The sequence below is a fragment of the Cynocephalus volans genome, chromosome X (assembly GCF_027409185.1).
Source record: "Cynocephalus volans isolate mCynVol1 chromosome X, mCynVol1.pri, whole genome shotgun sequence".
In the NCBI taxonomy this organism is placed as follows: Eukaryota; Metazoa; Chordata; class Mammalia; order Dermoptera; family Cynocephalidae; genus Cynocephalus; species Cynocephalus volans.
Genome location: NC_084478.1, coordinates 121,655,604 through 121,669,547, shown reverse-complemented (window position 1 = coordinate 121,669,547; position 13,944 = coordinate 121,655,604). Strand labels below are relative to the sequence as shown.

The 13,944-nt window shown below is 39.7% G+C and overlaps 1 protein-coding gene across 1 annotated transcript in view; it reads left to right on the top strand.

The window, feature by feature from the left end:
- Positions 1–867, top strand: part of TRPC5 (transient receptor potential cation channel subfamily C member 5) — a 167,735-nt gene extending 166,868 nt beyond the window's left edge. Inside the window, exon 10 of the mRNA XM_063083212.1 lies at positions 175–867. Within this exon, the coding sequence (XP_062939282.1) occupies positions 175–867 (693 nt within the window). The remainder of the gene's footprint in view (positions 1–174) is intronic.
- Positions 868–13,944: the final 13,077 nt, after the last annotated feature.

Below are 13,944 nucleotides of genomic sequence, written 5' to 3'. Positions count from 1 at the left end.
ATAGGGACTTGAATGAATAGAGCCCACGTCCCAAAACAGCAATCTCATCACCTGACATTTATTTCACTTCTCTAGTTTCATTTCTTGGAGTCCTACAGGCATTTTCCTCTTCCGTAGTCCTTTTGAACTAAAGACCAAGCTTCTTGACATAACATGTCTCCTCTCTTTCCCTAGGAATTAAAGCAGGACATCTCCAGCTTTCGATATGAAGTACTTGACCTCTTAGGAAATAGAAAACACCCAAGGAGAAGCTTTTCCACCAGCAGCACTGAACTCTCTCGGAGGGATGATACCAATGATGGCAGTGGTGGGGCTCGGGCCAAATCCAAGAGTGTCTCTTTCAATTTAGGCTGCAAGAGAAAGGCCTGCCATGGGCCACCTCTGATCAGAACCATGCCAAGAGCTAGTGGTGCCCAAGGGAAGTCAAAAGCTGAGTCATCAAGCAAACGCTCCTTCATGGGTCCTTCTCTCAAGAAACTGGGTCTCCTATTCTCTAAGTTTAATGGTCATATGTCTGAACCCAGTTCAGAGCCAATGTACACAATTTCTGATGGAATCGTTCAGCAGCACTATATGTGGCAGGACATCAGATATTCTCAGATGGAGAAAGGAAAAGCAGAGGCCTGTTCTCAAAGTGAAATTAACCTCAGTGAGGTAGAATTAGGTGAAGTCCGGGGCGCTGCTCAGAGCAGTGAATGCCCTCTAGCATGTTCCAGCTCTCTTCACTGTGCATCCAGTATCTGCTCCTCAAATTCTAAACTTTTAGACTCCTCAGAGGATGTATTTGAAACTTGGGGAGAGGCTTGTGACTTGCTCATGCACAAATGGGGTGATGGACAGGAAGAACAAGTTACAACTCGGCTCTGAGTCAAGCCCTTATCACCTGCTCTGGAACTCAACAGAAAATTTGTAATTTCCTTGCTTTGAGGTGACACAGAATATGATTCCCTCACTGCCCCCTTAAGAGAATGAAACTCCTATTATTTTCACCATCTTTTATAGCCACATTCTCCATTTTTGTTATTTTATTTGTATTATTACTATTATTTGCCTTTTTATACCTATAAACACTAAGTCCATCTCACAACCAACTGAAGGGGTGTTGCCCCTAATCTGCAGAGGTGCAGTCGGGTGCTGAACCCTTTTGCTTTGCTTTTGTTACCCTTGCTTCCTTGAAGCTCCAGGTGCCACTTTGCTACTGTCGCTGCCGCACAGATTCCTGACCTTCCTCAGAACTCATGCCATTTTCCCACGGGGCTGAGGGACGTGGTCAGCAGTCCCCACCAGCTATCAGATAAGGCAAACTAACTTGCCTGTCTTTGTTGCCCTTCAGTGCTACACGCTGCCCAGGCTGATTCAATGAACAGCATCAAAGGGAGGCTGAATAGACTCCAAAGAATTGTCAGCTTGTGGTTTCTAGGTATAACTGGCCTTTTTGTTTTGTTTTTAAACACTACAACTTTTTATTGTGGGGGCTGTTTCTTTTCTTAAAGATGTGTTAGTTTCCTAATAACGTGTGCCAATGAGATATTTACCCTGTAGTATATGTCATATTTAATAAGTTAGGTGAATTCCTTTCCTGTATTTGTGTATTTCAGTTAACTTACTACATTTTAAAATTTGATAGTATTGAAATCAGTATTTAGGATGTGTACTGTTTTTTTAAAAACGTCTAGTGCACTCTGTCACTACATCTCATATATTGATTGGCAAGAAAAAATAATTAGCTAGTATATTTATAGGGTCCTATCTACCATTGATAATTTTAATCATCATTGCTAGCAAAGCATTTCTAAGATAAAAGCCTGAATTTGAAATATTTTTTTATCAGAAAAATGACATATTTGCTGAGGTGTTGAAATCAGAAAAAAGAACTTCATTTTAATTAATTGCTGTATTAAAAAAACCAAACAATTTTAGGTCTAGATAACCTAATTCAGATTGCAGTTTTAATATTCATTAGGGGCAGTGGAATTGCATGTGTAAACTTATGTTAGATATATAAGAACTCTAGTGAATTCACAGAACTATAAACATGATCCAAATTCCACTGTCTTCAAAGAAAGCTGCATTTATACATCCAAACAAATTATTTCCCCCAGCTTAAGAGTACCTTGTCAGAATAAAAAGGTTCAAGTCAAAAAATGATGTCCTTAATGCATTTGGTCATCATTTTAGACCTGATAACCACCAAGCGATAACCTGCTGAGCAAGGGTGGCTTTTACCAACTTTAGCACAAACGTTTCAAATTTAGATTCTAACATATGACTTGAAACAATCCTAGGTCTGGCTCCCAGGTTTAAATTAACAGTGTGTAGCCCAGAAAGGAGTTAGTTAGGTGTCACCCTGTTCTTTTAAATGGCAACACCAATAGTAATCCATCTAAATTCATGTATAAAATTTCTGGTAAAAGTGAAATGAATTTTCAAACAATGTAAATATGCCTCTACGCTAGCTTTTGACATTGCAGTTTCTGTTATTTGAATTGAACTCCATCTCCATCCCTAGTGTTGGTGACTGATAGTCAAAACGTTTCACATGGAGAAGAGCCAACTTGGGGGCGTGAGGCAGGAACAGGTGGAGGTGTCTAAGAATAAAGCTTAGATCCATGGAAAAGTGAAGAGAACAAGCTATGTCGTGACCCATTTGGCAAGAGGTTACCCCAAAATAATTCACTGATCATAACTGAAATGGTCATTTACCAAAACCCAACTTCTCCCCTCTGGTACTATCATAAATGGTCCTGACAATAACAGGTTACTTTACAGAAGGAAGATTTCTAAAGTTACAGATTCAACTTTCCCAACTGTCAAATTCACTTGAATAATAATAGAACCTGGGCTACATTCCTAACTCCTACCGATGGCGCCAAAAAAAAAAACTATAACACTATTTTATCAAAAGAAAAACATCTTTTTCTCACAAATGCATGTACTTCTGACAACCTAACTGTTCTAGCAGTTATTTTATCAATTTGTCAGAAAACAGGGGAGCCAGACATGGAGACCTGCTCCAAAATACAGTCCTCTCTTCTCCCTTATGTTCTAAAGAGAGAATATGTATAAATCATAGTAGCTAATCTCCATTACCGAAAGAAACCAGTGTCGTATTTCATGGGAGTAAATTGTTTCCTATTTTCTCAGGGTTACTGTCTTTGTGACTTGGGCTTAAAACCTCACTAGCTATGTTGAGGCTCCTTTAGGATGAGGGTTAAAACTAAACAACTATCACACTAACTTCCATGTTGGTGACACCAACATTTTTATTAACTCTTAACTCAGTAGTAGAAAGTAGGAAAGGAAAGAGACTGTGTTCACCTCTCTACAATCTTGATCAGCTACTATCATAAGAGAGAGGCCAAAACACAATGCTTATATGTATGTCCTCTGACCCAAGAAAAGGTGTAAGCCAACTTGAGAGTAAATTCATAAACACAAAGTTAGAGCTAAAAGAGAACCTTAGAAAGGATGTACTTATTCCAACCTCATATTATAGAAACAGAAAAAAAAAAAGAAAGAAAGAAAAAAAAAACCCCAGGCCCAAAGGATAACTTGCTCAAGGTCATACAGCCGGTCAATAAACCCAAATCTTCTAGATCCTATGATCTAGAAGACCCTTATTACTAAACATGACACTTATTACTAAGCATACACAAGGATACTTCAAAAAATTCATGGAAAGCACAGAAAGATTAATAATCTTTCAATTCTATTTTTCCACAAATTTTTGAAGTACCCTCATATACTGTTATTTATAGATGTGAAAATGGCAACTACAGATCCTTTTGTTCATTTGCCTAAAATGCTGTGAACTCCAGAAATTTCAGACTGACATATTTACATGTAAAGTTAAAAATGTACTGCAAATATAAGAATCATTTACTACTTGTCTAAAATATCCGTATAATGGCTCACCTCCATTACAGTTGGCTTTCTTATCACTTCCAGACAACTTGGATTTGTTTGATGCCATAATTACATTAACGACTCCCTAACAATTAATAAGGGTAAAAATATTACAAAGAAAGTGGCTGAATTATATTAGAAAGTGACTGTTGTTGAAGTATCTCCTCCACTTCTAGCTTTAAGTCCAGTGGAGTACAAAAACAGAGGAAAGATTCTAAAATCAAAACCATCACTTTTGGAAGATGCCAAAATTTTACAGGGATACAAATACTCCAAGTTTTACTTCTGTCTACTTCCATGGGAATATTGAAACATCTCCAGTTCTTTCTGCCTCCCATATCATTTTTCACTCCACCGTGACCTAAATTAGGCTATTTCACCTAAGTCCAAAACATCTAAACACCTGCCTGCAATTTGATTAAAGAATTTTTTTTTTTTAAAGTAGGGCCTCCACCATTTGAATAACAAGCACCTTTTTCAAAAGGAACTTTATTCTTAACGGCAGTGCAAACCCCCTCTGAAAAATTCAATGGGAATTTCAGAGAAAAATATGAGGTAATACCTTAGCCAGAAAATAAACATTTGGCATTCATTGTTGCATTGCGGGTGAGACAAGTAATGTTCTGATAGTTTTAGTAACCCAGACCTTGGTTTGTGAAATCACCAGGTAAAAAGTACTTAAAGTTAGGCAGAAATTCCTTTCTGTTTAAAAGTACATAGATAAAATTGAGCATACCATTAAGTTTTCAAAACAGGGCTAATAAACAGATTGCTTGTATAGTCAATGTAAACTGATATAATTGTTTGGATCATTTCAATAACCTCTTTGTACCTACTTCATAGCTCCCCCTACCCCCAACCCCTGCAGCTTTGCCTCAAAGCTATGGATGGGCATTTTAGATTGACTCTTTGGCTTGCTTTATCTAGATAATTGCTCTAAATATTCACTTTGTTGTAGAAGTAGACACTGGGAACTGAAGACCCCAATTCAATGTGAGCCTTACTTTAGTACAGAGAAGCACTGCTTCTACTGTATTTCCAACGACTGACTCTCTGAATCACTTTTTTTCCCCAACAAAAAAATGTGTTTTGGCTTGCCTTGCTTTTTGGAGGATATCTGTAAAAGTGAGAGCCCTGTCTGTGTATTTACACACACATGCACAATGAAACTTAATAGCATTTGATTGTTCTGGCTTTCATCCCTTTTGGTAATTACTAGATAATTTTGAAGGGAGGGGAAGTAGGAATAACTTCAATGGAAAGACACTTCCTGCGATAAGAACCAACAAAACAGTATCCTCTGTAGCACAACTGCTACATTAACAGCTGTCAAGATTTGGGGTTTCTGGTTTTAAGAAAAAAAATAAAGCATTTCAGTCAGAAGAACTTACCTGTAAAATACAAAAATTTACACTTTTGGCAAAATAAAGTTTGCATACTTCAGATTTACTGCATACCTGACATATTACCATTCATATGCTCATATGTGGCAAAGGATTTTCACCTATATGCTGCATGGTGGTCCAGAGAAGAAGGTGCTAGTATAGGTGGTTTTTTGAGAGCTTTACTTTTCGAAAATGGAATGTTTAAGAAACAGAGGTGTTAACTGCTGGCATGATAGAGGCAGCAGGCCAGGGTGGCCTGGCATCTTTAAGCTCAGTATCTGTGCTATCCCCCACTCTAAAGTGGATTTGTATCTTGGAGTTATTAGTTTACTGGATCTCAGTTATGTTCTTTTTCTAAAGTGTTTGTGGTACTGAGAGACATATACATATTAAGAATTACAATACTTAAATATAAAATAAATTGAAATGCCCTTATGCCAAAAGCTACTTTTCTTATCTGATGTGAAAAGTTGTGAAAGCTCTGTAGTGTCTTCTTGTTTACTACACACGAGTGGCAAATAATTTCTGCAGTAAGAGCCCACAACTTTTGACCACTGTATTCAACCTTCATACATCCATGATTGTAGCATACATCCGGTCCTATCATTCCCGCCCCCCACCCCGACCCGCCAAAAAAAAGGCCTTCTTTACAACCCCAAATGACTTGATAGAACCAAAAAAGACTAACTGAAGAAGTAGGTAAGAATGGCCTGCAGTGTGAAGGTCATTTTCACCAATTTGCAGCATATTTTGCCCTTTAACTTTGGCAGGTTTCAGGGCAATCTAACATCCCAGGAGCTGCACCTCAACACATGCACACAAACATTCCCCAAGGCACTGTCCTCACTGGCACTTGAACGAATAGGTGGCAGTGTGCCTTTTATTTAAGTCTAAGGGAGTCAACCATTTTTAAGCACCATTAAGCAGGGCTTAGCTATTTTACATCTTTTCCCACAAAGTTCAATATATCCCCAAAATACTAATTGCTGCCAGTTGTCTTTCAACCCAGAAACCTTCTTGACAGTTCTCCAGTCTTGTACAACCCTTAAAACTGACCCTCGACAGACAAGACAGGACGGAGGCTTTGGATTTTTGCTGGGGCTCTTGGGGAACTAGATGATGTATGTAGTAAAGAGACAGACAGAAAAGCTTCCAAAGTAAGGACGAGTATGGATAAGCCCTTTAAAACAGAGCTAAACCACCAAGTTGTCAAACTTTTCAAATGACCAAATTGAGATGGAGCTATCCAATTAAAAAAATAAGTGGTTTCTGGGTTAACATCACCATTTTCTCCTTTAACAAAATCCAGAAATCCAACAGTATGTGACAACTAACTCTGAAAAACTTGTAAGTCATTTTTCAGATTTTGGGTCATATTTGGGTTGAATTTCAGAGGGTGGTAAGTTCTCACCTTGGGATCACTGTATTCATAAGCTCAACAGCCCAGACCTATAGTAAGGTTACATTTTAAATTGTGCAATATCACAGACTGGCTTTAATAAATATTCACACTTTGACCAATTACTGGAAGCACTGATTTCTCCAAATTTTAAGAAAATGCATTTGTCAAAACTCTGTAAGAGAAATAAAAGCTAAAATTGGGGGTAGGGTAATATGGAAGCCAGAGTATATATCTGGTGTCATATTTTAGCCTCAAATTTGGAATAAACATGTAAAGTGGGATTACAAATAAGACTGATATTTTCATAAACAAGCCAGAATTTATGCACCCAAATGAATACTGTCCTTCACAGCAGTTATCTTAAAAAGTTGCACTCATATTACAATGATGCTGCATTACTAAACCCACTTTGGACTTTTGCTTTTGGGAGGTCTTTCAAAATCCACAATGCAATCTCTGAATATCCTCAATGGTAGAAAATCATGATCCTGTAAGGTTAAGTTTTTAGTAATAGTCAAAGTAATTTTGGATCCATGTTTGTTAAAACATTGGGTGATAAAGCTGATCTGGTTAAAAAAAAATTCTTTTTCAAGTGCTGTTACACACTAGGCACTTTGACAGGTACAATTATAAAATGAGACTGTCTCTTTTGTGGTTTGTAAAGTGACCTGGAACTGCTCTTTGGAATCTAGTTCTATTTTTTCTTATCAACTTTATTGAGAATAATTTATGTACAATTACCTGCATCAATTTAAAGTGTACAGTTCAGTGAGTTTTCATAGTTGTATACACCCCAGGAACCACTAACCAAAATCAAGATACAGAATATTTCCATCACCCCTTAAAGAATCAAGATACGGAATATTTCCATTCCCCTTTTCAGTCTGGAATCTAGTTTCAAGCACACTTGGAGTAGTGGCAGCCTTATTGGAATAAATATCCAAGGAGGCTACTTTAAAGAGCAACATATTTAGGTACAGAACCTCCAATGATTAGGGAACAAACATGATGATTTAACTCTAGAAACATTTTTGTTTAAGAAGCAAAATACATTCTGAGTTCCAATGACTTATGCTGTAAATAAACTCAGAATTGGCTCCCTAAACTATCTGATCCATAAGAAATGGCATCTTATAATGCAGAGGCTCTGACAACGAGGCTGTTAGCAGGAAGAGGAAGCAATGAAGAAAAACCTCCAGCCTCCATAGAAAAATGGAGGGGAGGGCTTTGGACTCAGGAGGAGCCATGGTTAGTAGAAGCAGTGAAAGGAGGCTCCAGTGGAAGAATGGCAGCAGTAAGTTGAATTTTTAGGTCATTTGAAAATCACATATTCAGACTAAGTATTTCCTGTATAAGATATTTAGTCATATTTAAAGTACAGCTTCATCACTTTATGGTCACATCTTGTAGGACTTCCTTTTACAACATATATTAAGCAATCAGTTTAAATAACCAAAGCAAAGTATCTTGTAGTCCAGTAAACAGAGTGATAACTGTAGTTAGCATACTTGGGCAGGAGAAGCAGCCAGAATTCTCAAGTGTCTAACAGGATCACTGGAACCAATGGCACTAAAATGAATGTTATGTAAGCTCATGAGGAAACCTGTAAACCCGAAGGGTTATTAACACATTAGAGGTTCACTTAATGTTAAAGGAAATTCAATTTGGTAAATTACTAACTTTAAAATTAATGGTTCAAATTACTTCTTTAACATTTATAAAAGTAAAGCCATATGTTCTCTTATTTCAACTATAAAGACGTAGACTTTCTCTAGGACAATTCAGAAAAAGATGAATACATTCTTCTCAAGGGAAAACATTTTGTTTTTTTCTTATAAGGTAGGAATGCACATTAGAGGCAGTAATCAAGAAGACAAAATATTTAAACTCTTCAAGAGATTCTATTTCTTCAAGATTTTTCAAAAATGGGGTTGAAACTGAGGACTGGGGTTTTCTTCCTACTCAAAACAATGAATGCAGTTTGAAGCTACAGGCTAACTTTTGATAGCAGAGATGATAAATACTAGAAAATACAGACTATGTTTAATTCACTTTCTCAGCCTAGTCGGCAGCCCCAATCCCACATCATCAAACAGAAAATGTGTGTGTCAAACTTAAGGTTAAAATTATATCTCCTGAGCTTAATCATGAAAAGAGGAAATTCCACATGTGTTATGTAAATGGCATTTTGGCTTTGCAGACTATTTTTAAAGTTAAAATCTCTTTGAGTAACTATTATTTTTATTTAAATACTTTCTGTAAAAAGTGCTAAGTTAGTGTCAACCTTAAGTGTATTAAAAAGAATCTTGTACAATAGTTTTATGTATTTTTACCTTCAGTATAAACAAAAATAAAGCATTTACTCCCCCCCGCCGAAATGTATGGCTATTCAGATTTAAGGTGTTTTGTCCCTCCCTTTTTCAATGTAATCATTTATAGCCACCTGTTATTAATAAACGTTTATGAACAACAATGGACTTTACACCATAATTTGACCCAGCAGAAACACTAACGAGAGAGACCTCAGAAGTCAAATATATTTTGAAAAGTAATATTACCATTCTGATTTTTATATTTCCCATTAAAGCTATGACTATTAAATATTTTTAAAAATTTAACAATCACTCATAAAGAACTATTAGATGATGAAATAAAGGAACCAGTACAGCTATACAGCTATAGCTTACAACACTGGGAAACCTCACAGGACTGATCCTGGAAGTTTTCTGTTATTTATTGAGTACCCAAAGCATGATACATATTATACAGAACAGTTTGAATCTGTGAGTCAGTGAGAGGACATATAAACCGAGGTTAAACTGGGCATGATTAAACTAGTGCAATCTGAGTACATCTGAGCAATACTTCTTATCAGTTGACATTTCTTTTTAAGATTTTTTTTTTTTTGGAATAGACTTTAACAGCTAGCTTTCCTGCAGTTAATTCAGAGTCCTGAAGTTTTATTGTCTTTTATTTTACTAATTAACATTAACTAATAGGCCACCAGAGCACTGGTTAGCATACCAAAACAGCTTAACTTTCAGCTAAGTAACTCACCTGCAAGTCCTGGCCTAATTATTTTAAGCGTAAATGAGTGTATAACATTTACTCGTTAGATAAGGACAATTAAAAAAGCAGTAGTATATCTGACAAAGATCCGCAACTATCATATACAAAGAACTCCTATAATACAAATGCAACAATACAAATTATTTGAACACACTTCACAAGGGGATATATATGGTTGATGAATAAACACATGAAAAAATGCTTGATATGAAAAACAACCAGGGGAATGCAAATAAAAACCACAATGAGATACCACTTAACTACATACCCACCAGAATGGCTAAAATAAAAAAGACTGACACCACCATATGTTGATGGGGATGAAAAACTGGAACTCTAATACACTGCTGATGGTAGTGTAAAATGGTACAACCACTTTGAAAACACGTCCAGCAGTTTCCTATAAACTAAACATACACCTAACCTATGACCCACCAACTCTATTCCAAGAACGTAAACAAGTGCTCACAAAAAGACTTCTAGAAAAATGTTCATAGCAGCCTTATTCATAATATCTGAGAACTGGAAATGGCCCAGGTGTCCATTAACAAAAAAATGGATAAACAAGGGCTGGTGGGTTAGCTCAGTTGGTTAGCATGTGGTGTTAACACTACAGTCAAGGGTTCAGATCCTAGTACCAGCCAGCCACCCAAAAAAAAAAAAAAAAGATAAACAACATGGCATAGCCATACAATGAAATACTACTCAGCAATTAAAAGAAACTATTGACACACACAAAATGGACAAATCCCAAACAAGAAACCTTACACAAAGCATACACTTCGTTTCATTTATATACAGCTTGAAAGTCAGAAAAACTAATCTATGATGTAGGAAAAATCACAATGAACAGTGGTTACCTGGGGACAGGGATAGAAGCAGGAATTGACTGGGAACGAGCATGAAGGGATTTTGGGTGGATGATGATGTTATCTTGATAAGGGCCCATTTCATAGGTTTATCATTTGTCCAAAACTCACTGCATTAAACATTTAAGATTTGTATGCATTTCACTGTATGTAAACTTTGCCTCAAAAGAAAAAAGAATCTTTAACAAATACTGAACTCTAGTCAGCAATATGCATGCTGAAATGTATAGGGGTGAAGTATACTTAAGTTTGCAATTTTCTTTGAAATGCATCAAAAGTAAGGGTTGATAGATGGATACGTGTGAAAAAGCAAGTATAGTGAAATGTTAACGGTAAAACCTAGGTGGTGAATATAAAATGTTCACTGCACAATTTCTAACTTTTCTGTATGTTTAAAATTTTTCAATAAAAAAAGGTTGGAAAAAATAGGCAGTGACTAAAGAAGGAAAAGATCTTAAAGACCAAATCCAGCCATGCTTTAAAACCAGCAAGGGAGAAACTTCTTGGGTAGTTGAAGCTATTTCAGCAAAACTAAAGGAAGGAAAGAAAAAAAAAGTTCAACTGCTGAAGCAAGCAAAACAACTAAACATAAAATAGCTTTTTATTAAGGTAAAAATTTTCACTTTGTAGAGGCTAATATACCAGAGCAAGGAAATAAAATCATCTTTTACCTGTAAATAATCATGTTTTATCTATAAACTTATAAAGTTATAAGCATAGATGTATAATCATCTTTTATCTATAAACTTCATCCCCAGATTGTTTGAAGGAATTCCTAGATTTATCACTCTAAAACAGCTTTAGTCACGTAGTAGGTATTTAGTTACCTAAATCTAGGTCAATCCTTCCCTGAAGCTGTATCTCCCCATACAGGCACCCCACACATCCCTGAAAAGTATTACAGGGAAAACTGCATGTGATAATTGAGGTAGGAGAGAAGACAAGTGTTCTAAATCAAGTTGCTACTACTGACACTTAACATTCTATTTTTTTTTTTTTTTTTTTTTTTAAAAGATGACCGGTAAGGGGATCTCAACCCTTGGCTTGGTGTTGTCAGCACCATGCTCAGCCAGTGAGCAAACCGGCCATCCCTATATAGGATCCGAACCCATGGCCTTGGTGTTATCAGCACCGCACTCTACCGAGTGAGCCACGGGCCGGCCCGACACTTAACATTCTAGGTAGGATGGGGAAAACAAGAGGCGATCTTTTGCTATATTTGTCTTTTGAATTCTTATTTTTTATTCTAAATGGAAATAAAAAGGCTTAAACAAGCTTCATATAAAATGGACTAGAAAATGGCGGAATAGACGGTCCACAGCGTCACTCTCTCCCACAAATCAACCAATTTACAGCTATAAAAATGTAACATCAGCTTCAGCGGAAGAGGAGGAGAGATCTACGGAGTTCATGAAGGCAGGAGAAACTAGGATGAGAGAAAGAAAAAACTGCTTTGAGCATTTCGGGCTGCGGCTGCTTTAAGGCTCGAGCTGATGAGCACATGGAGCAGGAGCCAGCAGAAGCCGCAGCTGTGCCCTTCAGATGAAGTTACTTGGAGGGAGCAGGAGAGAAGAGGGCCTTGGCGGCCCCAGGACAGCAAGACCACTAATAGGGTTCCTGTGGACACACACAGGAGTCAGGAGCCAGAACAACTGAAAAAGGAGCCATTCAGAAGCCGGTGAGTCATCGTAAGGGACCGGCACATGGCCCGTCCCATGGGAAGTGTTTGCAGCACGGGCAGTGGGGAAACAGGCCCACCAGGGGAACACTGGGACACAGCAAGGACAGCTGATCTGCCCCCCAGTCAGCACAGGACCACTCAGAGGAGACTGGTCAGGAATACAGAATTGCATGGGGTGGTGCAGTTTGATGAAAAGACTCAGGCCCAGACCAGTGTTTGTAAACAACCCAGGTGCATTGGATTTCACTAAACGCAGAAGTACCTATAAAGTCAACTATTAAAACCTGAGTTGCACAGGTTGTTGATTCCCCAGGGAATGAACAGCAAAGCAGCAATTTAGCTCAACCACAGAGCTCAGGTACTGGTTCCCACAGGAAGTTCCCCCGTGTTAGAAACAAAGGACAAAAAAATAGTTCCAGGCCAGGCATACCACCAGCACCTTGGGGCCTGGCAGGGAACTGGAGGCTTGGATCTGGGGACCAGACCCCATTCCCACTTCCAGGCAAACTGCACCAGTGCCTTGGGGCCAGCCTGGGGATCTGAAGCATGGAGAAGGGGACTAGACCCCCCCCCTCCCACAACCAGGCACACCATGCCAGCACCTTGGAGCCTGCCCAGGGACCCAAGGCAAGAAGGGGACTGGACCCCCCTCCCACAACCAGGCACACCACGCCAGCACCTTGGGGCTCACCCAGGGAACCGAGGCAAGGAAAAGGGGACTGGACCTCTCTCCCACAACCAGGCACACTGGGCCAGCACTTCAGGGCCTGCCTGGGGAACTGAGGCATGGAGAAGGGGACGGGACCTCTCTCCCATAATCAGGCACATTGAACCAGTGCTTTGGGGCCCACCCAGGGAGCCGGGGTATGGAGTTGGGGACTGGACCTCTCTCCCACAACCAGGCACACCAAGCCAGCACCTCGGGGCCCATCCATGGTCCTGGGGCATGGAGAAGGGGACCGGACCACCCTCCCACGAGGCACACTAAGCCAGGGCCTTGGGGCCTGCCCAGGGACCCGAGGCAAGGAGAAAGGGAATGGACCTCTCTCCCACAACCAGGCACAGTGAGCCAGCGCTTCAGGGGCAACCCGGGGACCCGAGGCATGGAGAAAGGGACTGGACCTCTCTCCAACAACCAGGCACACTGAGCCAGCGCTTCAGGGCCCACCCGGGGACCTGAGGCATGGAGAAGGGGACTGGACCCCGCTCCCACAACCAGGCATACCACGCCAGCACCTTGGTCTCCTCCCACGGACCGAGGAACCCAGGGCATGGAAAAGGGAACTGGACCACCCTCCCACAACCAGGCACAACATGCAAGCACCTCGGAGCCCACCCAGGGACCCAGGGCATGGTGATGGGGACCGGACCTCCCTCCCACAACCAGACACAGCATGCCAGCACCTCGGAGCCCACCCAGGGACCTGGGACATGGAGAAGGGGACTGGACCCCTCTCCCACAACCAGGCACATGGCGCCAGTGCCTTGGGCTCTGCCCAGGGACCAGAGGCATGGAGAAAGGGACCAAACACACCCCACAACCAGGCATATGGCACGCCAAAAACAGCACCCCCACGTGGGTGGCCCACCACAGCTACCACAGTTATCATGGCTGCTGCAAAAGTGGCTAGA